This window comes from Haemaphysalis longicornis, unplaced genomic scaffold, assembly GCF_048455015.1.
Source record: "Haemaphysalis longicornis isolate Haplotype H1 unplaced genomic scaffold, Haemaphysalis longicornis Haplotype H1 scaffold_11, whole genome shotgun sequence".
Taxonomy (NCBI): Eukaryota; Metazoa; Arthropoda; class Arachnida; order Ixodida; family Ixodidae; genus Haemaphysalis; species Haemaphysalis longicornis.
In genome coordinates, this window is record NW_027526214.1 from 53562884 (window position 1) to 53580755 (window position 17872).

At 50.9% G+C, this 17872-nt stretch overlaps 2 protein-coding genes across 2 annotated transcripts in view; both read right to left on the reverse strand.

Moving 5' to 3' along the window:
• Window positions 1-632: 632 nt before the first annotated feature.
• Window positions 633-1425, reverse strand: LOC144160642 (uncharacterized). The gene is made up of 2 exons (XM_077691871.1): window positions 1402-1425; window positions 633-997 (listed from the first exon to the last, which is right to left on the reverse strand). The coding sequence occupies exons 1-2, from the start codon at window positions 1423-1425 to the stop codon at window positions 671-673; spliced, it is 351 nt and encodes a 116-aa protein (XP_077547997.1). The 3' UTR covers window positions 633-670.
• A 3375-nt stretch (window positions 1426-4800) lies between these two features.
• Window positions 4801-17872, reverse strand: part of LOC144160957 (uncharacterized) — a 31109-nt gene continuing 18037 nt past the window's right edge. The window contains exon 3 of the mRNA XM_077692031.1: window positions 4801-6374. Within this exon, the coding sequence (XP_077548157.1) occupies window positions 5980-6374 (395 nt within the window). The 3' untranslated portion in view covers window positions 4801-5979. The remainder of the gene's footprint in view (window positions 6375-17872) is intronic.

The following is a 17872-nucleotide window of genomic DNA, read 5'->3' on the forward strand; positions in this document are numbered from 1 at the left end:
CATGAATTCCACCCCACTGTATACACTATTCAATTCCACCCTTTTCCTTTTCCTCAATAAAGTTTGTTCAGTCAGTCAGCCCATCCATGATGCGTTCCTATGGGCACCTTACAGAGGCTGTTTGACTGCAACAGGCCCCACCCACGTGTTCAAATTTTGGGCACTCTACGGTGGTTACTTAAGACCAACACAAGATGGCACTCTGCCTCAGGTCCTCCCCACGGCGTTCAAGTGGGCACTCTACAGAGGTCGTTTGAGAACACAAGATGGCACTGCCACAGGCACCACCCATGACGTGTTCAAATGGTCCCTCGACGGTGGTCGCTTGAGACGAACACGAGATGGCACTGTCTGCCACAGGTTCCACCCACAATTACACTTCCCACACAAGTGCGGGACAAATGTCATCCAGCTGGTGAGGCCCCCATGTAACGACAAATGTGGAAAGTTGTGCTTGGAGTCAAGTCTTGGTGGACAATAGAACAATTACCCCCTCTCTAGCCCCACCCTTGGCCCGCCAATGACCCGCCAAGCGGGTCTTGCTTCCATCCGACCCCGTTGTGCACACAAACGGCAGCACCCTTCTCCTCTCCTGGAGCACTACCGGTAGTGGCTTCTCCTCATGTGTCCTCTGCTGGAGGCAGTGTGCGTAGGCCCTGGGGTAGAAGCGTCAGCGGAAGGGCCTCTCGCCTGTGTGGCTGCGCAGGTGGTTGACCAGCGTAACCTTCTGGGTGAAGGCCCCGGGGCACAGGTGGCACCGGTACGGACGCTCGCCCGTGTGGATGCGCAGGTGGGTGACCAGGTTGCGCTTCTCCGCAAAGGCCTTGCCATAGTGGCTGCACTGGTGGGGGCGTTCGCCTGTGTGAGTGCGCATGTGGTTCTTCAGGTGGCTCGAGCGCAGCGTCACGTAGCTGCACCGCTGACAGTGCAGCTGCCGACCACCCGGTGGGTGGGACGCTGTGCTGCTTCCCGCACCCACTCGCGGAGAAGGAAAAGCCTGCAATAGGGAGAGAGGGAAAGCAATTCAGTGCCCTTCCAATGACCAACACCAAGGCGGTGTGCCAGTAGCGCTGAGGAAGAGTAAGCAACAAATACAACAGAGAAGCTAGCGTCTCGGTCGGTGCCAGGTAGGCCACTGCAAACTGATTTAACGTGCTTGGGCACTGCCTGGCAGCGCAAACAAGCCCTCCTCTTTCCGGCTGGCTCAGCAGTCTCCTGCTCAAAAGGCCTTGAAAATTTGTGAATCATCATTTATTCACAAATGGCACGTCTAGTGCTCTCGCACAAAAAAGGTGTCCCCTGATGCCATGCTTTTCCTCAAAGCTGCTAAGCTGGAGGAAGCCAAGGAAGTATTAATCACCAGAGCTGCTTTGCCGTACACAGAACATTAGCATCACTGACTTGGCAGGGCCACAGTGCCTGCATCAGCACATTTATAGTGTGCTCAGACGCATTAAGTTCAGTTAGATGTGCTGTGTGCTGGGCCCGCAATACATACATGCAAGCAGTGTGGCACATAGAAATGGAAGAGAATCGGCCAAGGTTTGAATGGCTCACACAAGGAATATTTTCCTTTAACCAGTTACCACCAAATTCAATCAGAAAAAACCTGTGCCCTCCAAACTTTCTCCTTCACGTGAAGCAGATAATGTGCCGCAACGAAAGGCTAACCAACATTGCCGTGGGTTTGACAGCTTATCATCTGGTCAGATAACATGCATGAAGTAGGGTACTGGTTACTGACCAAAGTATACAAATGACGTTTCGGCAGCGTCATGGCTCCCTCCAAATACCGCAATGACATCACATTAGCTTGCAGCGTGTTTTCGTCCTATGTCAGACTTTTTGACACTTTTGACACTTTTCTTGTCTGTAGGCATTGACATTTTAGTGCAAAAGCATCCGTTAATGCAGTAAATCAAAAATACTGTGTACTGCTGGCCATTGCACACGAGGCTAAGGGATGGTCCACAAAAAAAGAGGGGGAGAGAGAGAAGCAAGTGAGTTTAAAAGGAAATTTTGCAAATTTGAGTTGGGGCTTTGGAATGCGAGAAACGTTCATTCCCAGCACCACGCCAGCTGAGTGGCTCCAGCCAACCAAACGTAAATCCAGTGAATATATTTTGGCCTCGAGTTGAAAACGCATCTTGGAACATGTACTAAGCCCACATTTGTAGTTTGGGTAAGCTAATTACACAACTGGCAATACGAGCGAGTGACGATGCGCGTTTCTGCAAAATGCCCGCTTTGCTCGGTGTTCAGCGGCAGTGTCATCATGCACCACTCACTGAAACCTGCCCCAACAGATGCTGTGCAAGCAGAACCAGCAAGGGAAGAAAAAGGCGCAAAGGGAAATAATAGTGAGAGGACATGTTCGGTAATGGCACAGCAGTGCTCCCACATTCACAACATCGTAAGGCGTCCTCGAAATTTTGTGTTTCTTCTGGAAAAAATTGAACGTGATAAACACGTGTTAAACACGCAGCCCTGAAGACTTGCCACTGTGTCGTCATGGACAAAGTGGGCGATTCGCCGAGCAGGATAGTATGAAGAAAATGGCACTTTCGAACGACCTTTTCTTTTTAATAATGCATGTAGACTGACCAAAAAAAAATACATGGTCAAGGCATTAAAAATAAACTTTGGGAGAGGGGGTGGTTGAACAGTGTTTACAACTGCTCAGCCCATTCCTCACTGAACGTCCATGTCCGTATTTTTCTGGTGTTGTGTGCACATCTGTGCACGTTAGATGCGGAGGCTTGGTGGGCTTCACCAGGGTGTCTAGCAAATTGCCTTAATTTAATTTCCCTGACTTCTCCATGTTTTCCATGACCATTTTAAACGAAATTCCCTGACCTATACAACAGGCGCCATTCTGTGGAAATGGTCCGTGAAGCACATAAAAAGCGTAAAATAAGGAAAAGCACATTTCCTGCAAGTGCCCTAATGCTCAAAGTGCACTTTGATTCACTTGTTTGTTCACTTTAAGGTTTGCTTGCCTTCAGTTACGTCTTCAGAGTTTATTTCATCTTGCGGGATAGAAGCTTCAAGTTGCGCTTCAACGAGCACCTTTTGCTTTTTTTCTTGGTTGTCCTGGCTAGACATGCAATGTGGACCACATGGTGCGTTTTTGCACGCGATTCGGGCGCGTCGGCGTTGCGCGTGCGATTTTTTGACGCCCGCGTCGACGATTCGCGCGCGCGGCAGCTTCTGCCTCGCTCAGAAAATAGAGAGTTTTAGCATAGCGGCTCCCGTACGCTACGCTAAGGTTAGCGGGTAGCGGGACCGGACTGCGCATGCGCGCGCGGGGAGTGCGAGGAGGTTTCCCCTCAGCGGAGGGAAAGAGCGGGCATGGCGAAGGCAGGCCGCGCGGAACTAATCCACCCCACCGTGACGAATTTGCTCTCCCCAGTCGTGCCCCGCTACCCGCCGCCGTAGCGTTAGCGGACGGAGCACGCTATGCTAAAACTCTATTAGAGAGTTTTAGCATAGCATAGCATGGCGCGCGCCAGTGGGAGGAGCCTGACGGCTTTCGCCAATGGGGAGCCGCGCGCCTAATGGCGGCAGTTTCGAAGCGCTCGAGACAGCCGGCTGGCTCCGCCAGAGATGTTTATAAGCTTACCACCCCGGCAGGTATTGCATGTGCGCTTTCACTAGCGGCGCAGATGATGTTTTACAGAACCGTTTTCGCCGACATTATAAGCTCTTTTACCTCACAAGCAACTTCGTGCGTGCCTTGTGCGGCATTTTAGAGAGCGCTTGGAAGCGGTCGCTCGATTCCCGTCACCACTTGGCGGTCGAAGCAGCCGCCGGCAGCACCGCGCGCAGCGTGCGGGTGGGGTGGCTCCGCGGCAGCGTCAGCGCGCCTGTGACGTGCGCGGCGCGTTTTCGCGAGCAGAAAACGCCCCATGCGGTTCACGCTAAACCATGTCATGTTCCTTTTGATTATGTAATTCTTGCTCCTGGTGTCATAAGAAAAAAGTTATTTCAAGATTAGCTCCCAAAAAGCGCTGCCTTTTAAAATGTGCTAAAAAAAGCGCGTTGTGCGTGCGATTTGGGCACCATCTAATCGTCCCTCTGCGCAAGTGCATCCAGCAACCTAAACGAGCTGCGTGAACCGCACGGCGAGTTTCTGCATGCGATTCGTACGTGCGCGGTATTTTCACGGCCACGTCGACGATTTCGTGCCTGCGGTGGCTCCTTTCCTGCACAAGCAAGGGCGTTTGTGCCTAGAGTAGCATTTTAAAGAGCGGTTAGAAGCGGTCGTTGGCGCTAGCGCACTACTCCGCGGCCGGTGCTGCTGCGCCTTGTTGCCGGCGACTGCCGCTCTGCACACACCGAGCGCGCCTCAGGCGTGCGCAGCGCGTTTTCGCCTGTAGAAAAACCAGAAAACGCTCCATGCCATGGAGGAAAGAAAAGGTTCTCCATGCGGTTCACGCTTTCGCCGCGCGCGCGCGCGCGAACGTGTCGCGTTCGGTAACTTCTTGGGGCGTCCAACCCTGGTTTCCCCTATTCTAAAACTGTGTGGGCAGGCGGGCAGGCCCCGAAGTGGTTTTCCCTGACTGGTACTACTTGACTGAAAAATTCCTTGACAATTTCCTGACTTTTCCCGGTGGCTCGAAATTTCCTGACTTTTCCCTGTTTTCTCGGTCGCTAGAAACCCTGCCAGTGTGTCATCTTAGGTATGCCGCTAAAACAACTCTAACAAATTGTTTTAATACTAGAACAAGCTGTATCGCGCCCCAAATTCTCAGGAGCTGTACAATTCAGCACTACGTAATGCAACGTCCGGCAGAGATATCTTGCGGAGAAGCAAGCCAGCTGAAGTTTAATGAATTATAGACATTGCGTTTGTGACAAAAAAGGGCACACAAAATGGAAGATATGAAGACGGAAATGGCAGACTGCAGGGATTATTTAAAAAGGGGGAACAATTGTTTATAGCAACGACAACACTGTGGCAGAGTGAGCTACCAGGAGCCACCTTGTCTTCTTTACTTTTTTCGGGTAACTCATGCCTGACAAGAGTGCAAGTAGCTGTCACTGAGGTTGTTGAATAATTCATTGTACATTGAATTTTGAAGTTCAACTGCAAAGATTATGGAATTGAAGAAATGAAGAGATACAGTGATGCCAACTGACCACTGCAGTCAACTTCTGCCTTTTTGTAAAAAAACAACAACAAATAAATGGACACCCAACATAGAGGAAAAGTGTTGGGGGAATACGACTATGTGGATATATACTATGTGGATATATAATAGCAGCGTTCGGTACCACTTATTTAGAAAATCAGGACAACCCCCCCCCCCACTGTGTGGTTTTTCATAATAGTGTGTGCTCATTTGTTTGATCCATTTGTCAAACAGTGGAAACAAACTTTATCAGGTTGTGGGCATAAGTTTATGTCTCCCACATTTCTTCACTTTTTGAATGCTTGTCTATCTGCCCTCTAAAGGTACTCGTGCAATTATTACACGGGACAAGCACTGGAGGTGAACTGCTGTTTACCAAGAGAAGCAACATCACAGTGGGAAACTGCATCAGAGACACACACACAGTGCGGGCATTTCGCACATGTCGCCGTGGCGATGCCTTGCAATTCCCTTTTCCCAAGAGAGGCGCGTCCTTCTGCTTGTGTCAGTGTGCAAAGGTGCAGCACGAGTTCAAGTGAGCACTAGTCGCGGGACGCCGCTGACCAACCCAGGATGCCACTGGCTACCCCAGGTCAAACCCACAATCACACTTCCCGCACCAGAGTGGAGCAATCGTCGTCCCGCTGGAGAGGCCACAGTGTGATGACGGAGATGAGCAACGAGGGACGTTTTGCTTGGTGCCATGTCTTGTTCCCTGGACAAAAAATTGTCTCCCCCCCTTCTCTTGTCGTGCTGTGCAATGCTGCTTTGCAACAATCCTCCCCTCGGATCATGCAGCAGTACGTGCCTGCACACACACACACCCTTCTCCTCTCCTGCTGCACTAGTGGTGTTGGCTGTGCGCCTTCTCCTCGTGCATCCTCTGCTGGAGGCGGCGTGTGAAAGCTTTGGGGCAGAAGCGGCATTTAAAGGGCCTCTCGCCCGTGTGGCTTTGCAGGTGGTTGACGAGCGTGGCCTTCTGGGCAAAGGCCCCGGGGCACAGGTGGCACTGGTACGGTCGCTCGCCCGTGTGGACGCGCAGGTGGGTGACCAGGCTTCCCTTCTCCGCAAAGGCCTTGCCGCAGTGGCTGCACTGGTGCGGGCGCTCGCCTGTGTGCGTGCGCAAGTGGTTCTTCAGGTGGCTCGAGCGCAGTGTCGCGTAGCTGCACTGCTGGCAGCGCAACTGCCGGCGACCCGGTACGTTGCTGCACGGCTCCCTGTGGCTATTCAGGGAGGGGCCTGCAACAAGGAGAGGGAACGATCTTCAGCACCCTTCCAGCAGAAAACAAGGTGGCCAGCGGAAGAGGAGAGAACCGGCACGAAAGAGGAGGAAGCGTCTTCACTGGTGTGACGCGGGCCACACTGCACAGGCCTGATGCACCTGGCTCTGCCTCGAAGCACAGACGAGCTCTCCTCTTTCTCGCTGGCTCGGCAGTTGTCCCTCATGGAGCTTCAGAAAATTCGGATTTACAGCTTGTTCGGGAATGCCCCATCTAGTGCTCTTGCAGTAAGTAAATTTCCTCCGATACCGTGCACACTCCTGGAAGCTGCCAATTAAGCCTATGCCTCAGCAGGAGTTTCAAAAATTGTGGCGGGTACTGGCCACATTGGTTTGGTGGTCTCAAAAAGCACCACCCAGAAATCGGCAATTGATTCGACCAGCCCTTTTTTAGCAAGGTGACGTCACTTCATTGTGGCTGCTTCTCGTTCGGCCTTCACACCCGACTTCCGCGCACTTGCACCCCGGCAAACAGCACAAAAAAGAACTGTTTCGAAACACTTAGCAACAACAGTGCGCAGCCAAACTGGGCACCACACGGCTGCTTTACTAGTTCCACTAGACTGACAAACTGGCTAGCGTTAACACTAAGTTCAGCATAAATGACATGCCCAGCCATCAGGTTATCAATCAGGCAGCCTGAAATGAAGCAAGACAGCAAAACAAAGTGTCACGTTCTTGTGCACTGCTCCTGAACTGCAAAGCATGCTCTGGGGTTAAGTGAAAACAGGCGTGGTTCTCCTTTTGCCACCACTAAGAGTAGCCGCACACTACAGGCAACAAATGCTACAACAGCAAGACCAGAAAAGAAAGAGAGAAGTATTTATGGCCCATGATGCCAATGCTGGTTTCAGGATTGGCCCACAATTGGCCCACAAACAAAACGTACTGTATTCATTTTGTTAGAGGTCGCCGGCTCTTTTTCATTAGGAAAGCCAGCCTGCTGTCATGACCAAAGAAAGTAGACCCATTGTTTCAACCACAGGACATCCACCTGAAGCTCTCAGCACACACAGCCCGGCATATTTTTTGCCCTCATGAAACCTTTAACAATGAGGGTCTGATGTATAGTCGAATAAATACGGGACTGTACTCTTTAGGTCGCACAATATCAGCAGGAGACATGCCTTCTTCCACGCACGGTCGTGCAGTAGCATGTGGCGTAATTTAATTCCTTCCAAGCATAACAACTCTCAACAGCGCACACTCTTCCCAGTAAAGAATGGTGCACAGTTGCCGTGCAAACACACAGTACACCTCACGGGAAACTCGGTAGAGAATGCAAGAACACCGCATCCTTCTCAAACCGGCTGTTCCACACCAAGTTTCACTGTGCATATTTTTTGAGTTTTTTTCGTGCACGCCCATGCATGTCAGGCCCAGCAGGCTTCCAACATGGCAGCTCACACTTCCGCACACAGTGCTAAAAAGAAAAAGGCAACAACTTTCTGTCTTAACCCATAAATTTGCTTTATCAAGAGCGCTCCCTACAGGAGCTGTACACTTCTGCGTGGTGCAACGGTGCAGCCAGGATGTCTTCTGGAGAAGCAAGGCAGCGCTAAAGTTGAGTGCATTCGAGTCATGGTGTATGCTACGCAGAAGTCGCATAACATGAAAACAACAACTGGAAGGCTTGAGGGGTCTTTCGATTGGGGAGTGGAACAAGTCTTGACTGCAGCAAACAGTGACACTATTTCTTAAAGGCGGCTACCAAGAGCCACATCATCGCCTTTAATCTTTCCAGCCATGAAATCCCAGTACCTGCCTCTCAGACACATTGTCATTGTTGCTGCGAACCGTTGTTCCTGCCTAACCCCCATTTCAGGGGTCTCTCAGATCCTCCATCCCTGAAGAGTGAAACATTAGGCCACTGAGGTTGTCGCATGGTTCGTGGCACAAGGAATAATGCAGATTCAAAGAGACATGTTAAGGAAGGGAACACACAGACATACATCGATGCCAACTGGAGTTTACTTTTTGGCGTGTGTGCCAAAGAAGTGGAATTGAAGCATACCGAAAAAATTGGCCGCGTATCTGCTCCTTCCGTTGCAAATGCTGACAAAAGACGATAGTCTTCTCGACATTTGCCAAGTAAATCCCTCCCTTCGCTTTCCCGCTCACATCTCGTGCTGTTCCTCTTCGGTCGCGCTCCTCCCAATGTAAACACGCTGAAGGTTTGCTCAAGCCAATTCAAATTTACCACATTCCACTGCTCCAGGGCGGGTGCCTTGATGCCAGCGCAGCCGTACGGCAGAGATGCGCGTCATTCGAGGCGCCCCATTTCAACGTTTATAGAACCACGTTGCCCTTGCCCTACTCCACGTGTGTTCCAATTCGTTGATTGTTGGGTTTAACGCGCCGACGCAGCGCAGGCGATGAGGCGCGCCGTAGTGGAGGGCTCTGGGTTAATTTTGAACAACTGCGGATCGTGCGCCAAAATCTCGTACACACGGGCATTTCGGCTTTTCGCCTTCATCAGAAAAGCGGCGCCGCGGCTGCGATTCAAACCCGCGACCTCGTGCTCTGCAGCGCAACGCCTTGGCCACTGAGCCACCGTGGCGAATACATGCGTTCCAAGCAGAATGTGGACCATATCTAGTGGAACCTTCCATAACTGTTGCCGCTTGATTTCTTAAAATGCCACCAGAAGATATAGTGGCGCGGGCGACAGCAGGCGACGGAGTAAATTTTTTTCTTCTCCACTGCATGTATATATTTCATTTCGCAAAAATCAAGCACCCATGAATGTTTTTATAAAGGAACACTGCAAATATCACTCATGTATTGTTTTTCTGTCTTATATTCGCGTAATATCTTGTTCTTCTTCAACAGTGTTGACAAGTATGAACATTAAAACCGGACTTAGATGATCAGATTTGTCTGTGAGTATATAAGACTCTTGCACAGATTTCGTTTCACTTTAGCCGGCTGGCTGAATGGAGTCACAGATGGACAGACGGACCAAAATTTCTGGGTTTTAGTAGCCGAGGGAAGACCATCGTTTTTAGAAATGGATGGGGCAGGGGGGGGGGGGGGTGAGCGAGGGGGCAATGATAATTTGGATATAAAACAACAGTGATTGGTATCCACTGTTAAAAACGATAGAAAATAGTTACTCTTCTCTCCCTTCTTTTTCTTCTCTCACTTCCGTCACACATTTACAAAAGGATAGAAACAACTTTAAGTGGGTAGTTCGAGGCATCGTGGGTGTTCCAGCTGCCACTTGAAATTATGTTTAAAGGAAGTACACGGGATACGCACTGAACGTCAGCTGCAGTTTACTGTCAGGTTCGGACAATAGTAAATAATATAACCAACTGTGGAAACGAGACTTTCCGTTTATGTTACCACAATCCGAACAAATATCCACAACAAGCAGGGAAAAACTGACAAATGGTAAGAGTGTGCTAAGGCCTCGAAGAAACTGTCAAAAAGTTCAAATGGAGTAAAAAGTCTGAGTATGTGTCTCCCATTTTCACAAGTCCGTTGCACTGCTGGTCATACGCGCAGTCATGACCTGGTGGCAGCGATCGACCTGGTCGCACGCCGGGGTCCATGATCGTGCAGCGTGCTCCATGCTCTCGTTCGTGTCTTGAACATCGCTCCTTGGACACGCCACCTTCAGAGACTGCCCGACCAGACGGCTGCAGGTGTTTGAGAAGACGGCCTAGCAGTTTCACTTGGGACGGGCGCCCTACCGGCATACGTCTCGGTCACAGTCCCTCACGGCCTCCCTGTTCTCCTCCTTCCACGATCGTCCCTCTCGCCAACCGCTGTCGCTGGCAGCTTCCCACTGGCCGGCTCGTGAATGTGGGGTGAGTGACCCTGCAAGACAATGGTGATGACGGTGCTCTCGCGAGTTCAAAACGCACCCAAAGAGCGTGTCTGGTGTATCATCATCGTCTTTCTTTTCACTTCGTGACACTAACACAAGGCAGTGGGAAATTGCATGAGAGACATGCCCAAGAAGTGCAGGCTCGCATGTGGATTGTGTGTTATGTGCCAGCACGTGTTAGCTTTGTCAGTGCTGTGCCAGCGACAGTGGAAGAAAACTCGGCGAGGCATTCACGTGCCCCTGCTAGTGGCTCGGCAGGTGCCCGGGGACCCTTTCACCGTTTCGGATGGAAATTGCAGCCGAGGCTTATGGGCGGAACTCGTGCCCTGCAGCCACATTTCCGCTTGGAAAAGAAAGCACCAGGGAAGCATGGTGGGATGGAGGGGTGCGGTCCGGAGCAGTGCTGTACATGTGGCTAGAGAGGAGTGTGGGAGAATGAGTGCCATCTCCTTGAGCCACTGGAACTGCCGAGGGGAAAGCCACAACGCCTACAGTCACAGAAAACAGGGTGGTGAAAGAGCAAGCACATGCTGGCGCACAACGCATAGCACACGCACGGTACCAAAAAACTGATCTGATATGTGCGTGTCAAAAGAATTGGGGATATTTTGTGATGAACGGACTCCAAATTTCTCGGGGCTGTCGCTATTTTTGTGCATATGCAGTGCGCTACGAGGCCTCAGTTTTTTTTTGCTCCCAGTGAAACAATGAAATCTGATTCCTCCCAGCCGGGTAAAAGAGCGTGCTCATTATGCGTTTGACCATGCAGACAGTAATGCAGGCGTGGGCCACGAATCATGACTAGTTGGCCCTCTTTCTTTTTACCACCATTGGAAGATATTTCCCCGACACTTCTACTCGGCCATCCTGTCTTCTTACCCCTTTATTCACATTGCCTTCGGCTTTTTGCTATCTATTTCGTCATTACAGCACACAATGAGTGAAACAGAAAGAAACACAGGCAAAAAAATGGCCACGGCTTAGCTCAGCTAATCTTGGATATGCAAAGCAAAAGCTTGGCTCAGTCTGGCTGAGTCCTGGTTCGCGTGGTTAACCTTTGGTTTACTGCACTGCCAACCACGTCTCAAAGCCTTTCGGTTCCGTGGAACGCTCACAGAAGGAGGCCGGGCGAACGCGGCGTTCTCAACGTTCATTCATGGCGAACGCACCGCTTATCTTCACCAGGCGCGAGACGATTCACGTTGCCTGAGACGACCCAGCGCTGCACGCATGGGAGGCTGTGGGGGTGGTCGGCTGCCTTGGCTGCAGTGGCGTCGGTGACCGCTGCTCATCCAGCGCAGAACCACTGAAAACGTGGTCTTGTGCGCAGCGCCGACAGCAGGCCCCACGAACCAAGCGATGCGCTTTGAGGGATGTGTCGCCAGGGGTGCGTCTACCGTCAAAAGGTCACCTTGCGCATCCTCCATGAGATCGCTGGACGAAAGTAGTAAAGCGTTGCTTTAAAAACAAGGAAGTCAGCTTCATGATTGGTATATCAAGTGGGTACGTCAATTTGTTTCCCTTAGACAAGTTGTTTTTTTAGCTTACTTGAGCACACTTCGCTTGCTGCAGGCATCCTCTATAGAATGTGGAACATCAAATTATTATGCTCATATTATGTGTTAACCAACCCCTGTGCTTGTTTCACTTCTTCGGCATCCTTTATGAATATGTGCAATCTCAAAAATCATGCTTACATTATGAGTTACTCAACCCTTGTACTTGTTACAACTTTTTGCGTTTGCTTCTGTTATATTACCTACCAAACTAGTACTCTTGTAATTATATGTATATAGGTACTCCTGTATGCCCACCTGCCTTGGTCTCAAATGGGACTAACAGTATTTCAAATAAATAACTAAATAAATAAGTGATCCACTTAGCTGTAAGTCCTTCAATACTACTTCCCCCAGAAGTTTTCCCTGACAGCGCAACTAATTCCAGGCCCCGCCAGACTCCGCGCTCGATCCCTTCCCACTAAGTGAGATGCGGCCTTGGTTCCATGAAAGTGGACCTGTTGCGAGACACCGCGAGTTGGCGACAGGCAGTGTTCCCAGACATTCGGGAGCCTGATCTACCTCCTGCCTCCTGTTTTGATCTTGGTGGGGAAATTTACGGGCGCGCCAGCTGAAGTGCTACCTGAAATACAAAATTCCTCGCAGCACGTTCCAGCACAACACTGCGCAGCAACTTGAGGCAAGGCGAAGACAGCGCAGCCCGGCCATTCTGGAGCATGTCGTGTGCATGTTCCTGCAGCTGGTTCAGCAAAGTGGCTTCGTTGCGCCTCCAGGTGAGACGTGTTTGGACACACAAGACGATGCCCTGAGTGCCTCGAGAAGGAATCACCGAGCTGTCAGCATCCCCACGGGCCATTTCAAATGCCGCAACAGCAGGTGAGCTGGTAAGTGTCGACCAATGATGCGAGCTATTGTGGCAAAGATTGCTGTTACCGAAGAGGCATGCCTTTAAACTGCGAAGCTGTTGAACAAATCGTTTGAGTACGGTGCCCGCATTTAAAAGAAAAGGTTCAGGGAAGCTTGCACTCACGCGCAAGACTTGAATGGCGAAGCTGTTGTAGGTGATCATTGACGAACACAAAGTTGAGTTTTAGTATCGTTGTGTTGTAGTGGTTGACGTCGGCGGCATGCCATTTCGAGGATCTTATGTACAGCAAGGCCAGAGTGAGCTCGTCGTTTTGGTCGGCATTTTCATACACCACTCTCCAAGCGCGACTTATCGTCTCTAGCGGATGGTGGTGGTGGTGGTTCCAGTGAAATGGCACGTACCCACTCAGGGTGGTGGTGGTGAAAAACATTTATTAAGACTATGTACAAGTGAGAGATAGGGGCGGCCTTAAGGGCCGACCCTGTACAAACTCTAGGAGGAGTCCCTCGTCCGGGACCCCTGTGGCTTCCGCGGTGGCGCGCGCCCTGGCCACGAGGGCTCTTTGGCCCTCCAAGGTCGAGCAGCCGAGCAGGGCAGCCTCCCAGCTCTCACGGGTAGGGGGGGGAAGGGGACGTGATTGGGGGGACCGCCGGGTTGGATGGGCATGCCCACACCATGTGGAAAGTATCCGCAAACGGATGATCACAGTGTGGGCATTCCCCGGAGAAGGCCGGATTGAAGTGCTTAAGTATCGCCGGGCACAATACCGTGTTTGTGTATAGCCGTAAGAGCCAGCGTTCGTCAGCCTTAGTCAGGCCTGGCGCCGGAGGCGGAAATCGGAGCCTGTTTGATTTGTACATCGCTGTGATGTCGCGAAATGAGCTGACCGGGTTAGGTTCTGGATCGTCAAGAGCTGGAGGGCGAGGAGGGTCCCGGGAATCAAGTGCGCGGGCTGAGGCATCGGCAGCCTCGTTACCACCTAGTCCTGCGTGAGCTGGAGTCCAGATGACGGAACGTGTATTTGGGCGGTCCATATAATAACAGCCCTTGAGGATTCGAGCAGGGATTGTCCAGGAAATGAGGGGGATTGTCCAGGAAATGGGCGCCTTACCGAAACAAATAATGTAATTTTTGTAGGGAAAGAAAAATATTTAAACATTAGAATGGATTAGCAGTATATGAGTAGAGAAATAAAAGTAAGGAGATTAGATAAAGAAATAAAAAAAGGTAAAAACGAACACCATTTAATGAGAATTGGAAGTAAGAAACACGAAGAAAGTGGTACAGACGAAGCAGTGAGCTAGCTGGGTGCGCATATACTTGACAGGGGAATCCAGTAGGGCTAAATGATGTCTGGCACGGCAGACGGCCTGATTCCAGGATGAATGAGTGCAATGCACGGCAAAGATCCCCGTGGCACAATCCCAGTACCTTCGCCACGAATGACAAAATAATTGTAGCAGACAGCGGGAGGTTTAGCCGGCTGCATGTGCTTTCTAAGTATCTTCGTCTTATCGAGGAGAACCGTCGGCAGGAGAAGAAGAAATGGTCGATTGTTTCTGGTTCTTTGCAAGAAGCGCATAACGGCGACGAAGCCAGATTAGAGCGGTTTAGGTGATAAGTTAAATTCGGCACGCAACAGCGAAAGCTAGCGAGGGTGACTTCGCAAGCTCGCGACTGGCTTATGCTGCACTTCCATGAGTACCGGAGGTGCTCGAGCTCCGAGTCTTCGTAAGCAGAATCAGGCAGACTTTGCAGTAAGCACAGCCTACGGAAGCTAGCCGAAGTTATGAGGGAAATGGGCGGCATAACCTCCACTACTGGACCACCCAATGCCATTCTCGCCAGAGCATCCGCCGATTTGTTAAGAGATGCCTGCATGCCCATGTACCCAGACCAAACAAAGTTCACGAAGGGAGGAAGGCGATAAAGAAGCGAGGGCTCGACGTAGGGGGGAGGAAGTTGAAGAAGTAAGGGCAGAACAAACAGAAAATGAATTCGTGAAAATTATTGCCTGTCGTTTCGAGAAACCAAGCTTACGAAGGGCCAAAAGTATTGCGAGAAATTCTGCGTGGAAAGATGTAGTAAAGTTAGGCGGCCGGAGGGAAAAGGCCCAATCTAGACCGGGAGAGAAAATACCTACGGCTGCCTTCTCCTTCCGGACAGAAGCATCAGTTGCAACATTGGCGTGGAATGGGAAACCGTTCAGATGATCCTGTAGGAGGCCTGTTAAAAGGTTCGGAGGAAGTAATTTCGCGTTACAGGGAAAAATTTCATCAAAACAAATATCTAAGGGCGACACTCTGGGGCCGACAAGAGGGCCACATTTAATGGGCCAAGCAGAGATTGTACAAAGACCGCCTGAGGTTGTTTGAACCGCGGCCATGAACTACCGAAGAACAACGAAGGCCATGTAACGAAGGCAGTTTGCAGCCTGGATATGGGGGATTCGATGACTCGTAAAAATGCATTTACGGTGAGGGCATGCATGCGTGAGACTAATTGCGGAATACGGGCTTCTGCGTATAAAATTTTAATTGGTACATAACAGGGAAGACCGGAAATAAACGTAGAGCTTGTCTTTCGAGCATTATCAACGGGCGAAGTTTGCAGTGGGGACTTTCGGAGAATAGCACACATCCAAATTCTAGAATGGGCCGGACGTGCATTTTGTAAATCATTAGTAGGGTGTCACGACGCATGCCCAATCTTTTGTGACTTAGCCCTCTCAAGAATGACACGATGCTTTGCACGCCAAGACTGCGGCGACCGCCTGCCAGTTAACAAAGCCAAAAGAATGCTGAGCGCTCATGTGAACGTGCCTCGAAACTACCGTACAGCGTGCCCAGCACACCTTTGTCAAGCCAAACACACCCACTTATGAGATTGGCCAAGATTGGCAAAGAAAAAGCTCCAGCGTTCGCTGTAATCGTGGAAAGACTTGCTCGGAACGAGAAAGACACTTCAAAGCGTACGCCCCTCCAAGGTGATGTCCAATGAATATCACTTCCTAGAAAATGAAGCAGGCTCACACCTACGGCAACAATGAAGAAGTAAAAGTCGTTGCGGTAGCGAAGAAGGAGCAAATCGGCTGAAAACGTGGACTTCAACCATCATGATGATGGTTGAATTCCACTGGAAGGTAGCAAAGCTGTACGTAACCGTCCAGTCTTACGTGTTAGTGTGAGCTTCGTTAATTTTTTTAGCGACCTTGACGACGTTCTTCTAAATACGCGTACGAATGTACGGCCACAGCGGCGCAGTGGGCGGTGTCGGGTTTTCTCATCCAAATGGCGTTAGTAAACTTGAGGACAGTTTGGTGAACTTCATAATGCAGAAGACTAAGCAAGCAAATCTCAGAGACTTTTCGTGCTAAATAAAGAGCGGTGGTCGTCGCACTGTGTTTTGTATTTTGCGTCCTTTGAGAAACAAATCAGTCTTATCGCAATTTCGGAGAGCTCTCAGTGATGTGCGGAGTTTTCAGATATTGCCACGAACCATGCATTGGGTTTGTTTATTTACGTTCTTCAGGATCTTCACCAGAAGGTGAAGATCCTGATCCCGCCTGCAGGTGGATTTTGGGTGCCCTTCAATGGCCACTACTGCCTGGTGGTGGTGAACGCCTTCTCAAAGTGGGTGGAGGTCCTACCAGTCACCACTCCTTCAGGAGGAGCAACCATTGCGGTGCTGTGGCAAGTCTTTGAAGCCCAGGGGTTGCCAGACATCATTGTGTCCGACAATGGACCCGCTTTTGCCAGCGCGGAGTACCTGGCCTGGCTGAAAAAGAAAGAAATCCACCGGATGATCGTTACGGTGCTGCTGAGCGGGTGGCACAAACTGTTAAGAACAGGCTCAAGAAGGGCAAGGCTGGGGATTTCCGGAAGCAGGTTGCCAAGGCCCTGCTCCAGTACCAGACCACACCCCCCGTCACAGGCCGTGGTTCCTGCGAGCTCCTGTTGGGCCACATGGTAAAGACATCTTTGGACGTGTTGCATCTGGACCTTCGGTCCACACTGCTCCTGAAGCAGCTCAAGCAGAAGCAGGATGCTGGCCGAGGGTGTCCTGGGCCTTTGCCGGAGTCTGGAGCTCCGGTCTTTGTCAGGAACTTCCGGCCTGCCCCACCCTAGTCCGCCAGGCACATGGTCTCTCCTGCCAGTGCATCATCACTGCTCGTCTGCATGTTAGGCGGGACCACGTGGCACCGGCACACTGACCATGTGAGGCCTTGCCTGGCAACTTCAGCCGCCCCTCCAGGAAGTCAACCCGCAGGGGAGCCAACAGCTACACCAGTCGCTGCCAGCGAAGCACCAGGGGCTGGAAGTGTGGCCGGTTGTGCAGCACTCATTGGGCCAATGGGAAGTTCAGCGCCACTTTCAAGGCCGGCCACTCCAGACCCTCCAGACGATGCGAGACAGGCTTAGGCAGCACCTGACGCTGCCACACCTGCTGGATCGACACCTGTGCCCATAACGATAACGCTAAGCATCAAGCGATACTAGAAGAGTTGGCCCAGGCTTACCCCAGCCAGCGTGCTTGAAATTGGATTCGGGGCTTCCTAAGCCAACAACCAGTACAACTTGCAGCATCGGCTCCGGGATGGACCCCCAGGACCTATTTCTTGGATAGGGGCGTGCCCCAGGGGTCTATCCTCGGACCAATGTTGTTCAATTTGGCCATGGCGAGAGTAGCGCGATCGCTAGAGAAGGACACAGCGGCTTCATTTGTCAAAAACAGGGGAAACAAACTCCGTTGGGTAGAGGGCGTAGGTTTATGCCTCTCGCCTTTCCTCAATCTATGAATGTTCATAGGCAGTGGCATACGCAGGATTTTGGTTCAGGGGGAAGGGGGAGGGGGCAGACCCACAAAAAAATTTAGAAACGTGAAATCTAAAAAAGATATCGTGATTAAGACTCAAGGCCATAGTAGCCACCCTCTATATAACCTTCCGGTTGTCTTTGTCTTTGCGTTTAGGCAGTGGCATGGAAATTGCCTTATCGTGATGGAAGCAGATGTCGAAGTCGCGTAGTCTCAACGCATCGATGGAAGGCAGATAACAGGCAACCTTTAGTTGATGACACCTGCAGTCAATATCATCATCAATTCCACTCATTAACATCAAGCGGAACAGATTCGATACGTCCCAAAGGATAGCTTTGACGGTGATTCCATACTGGGTCATAATACCGAAGTGGAAAAATGTCTTAACAATGCGTGAGAGAACAATCGCGGTACTGGACT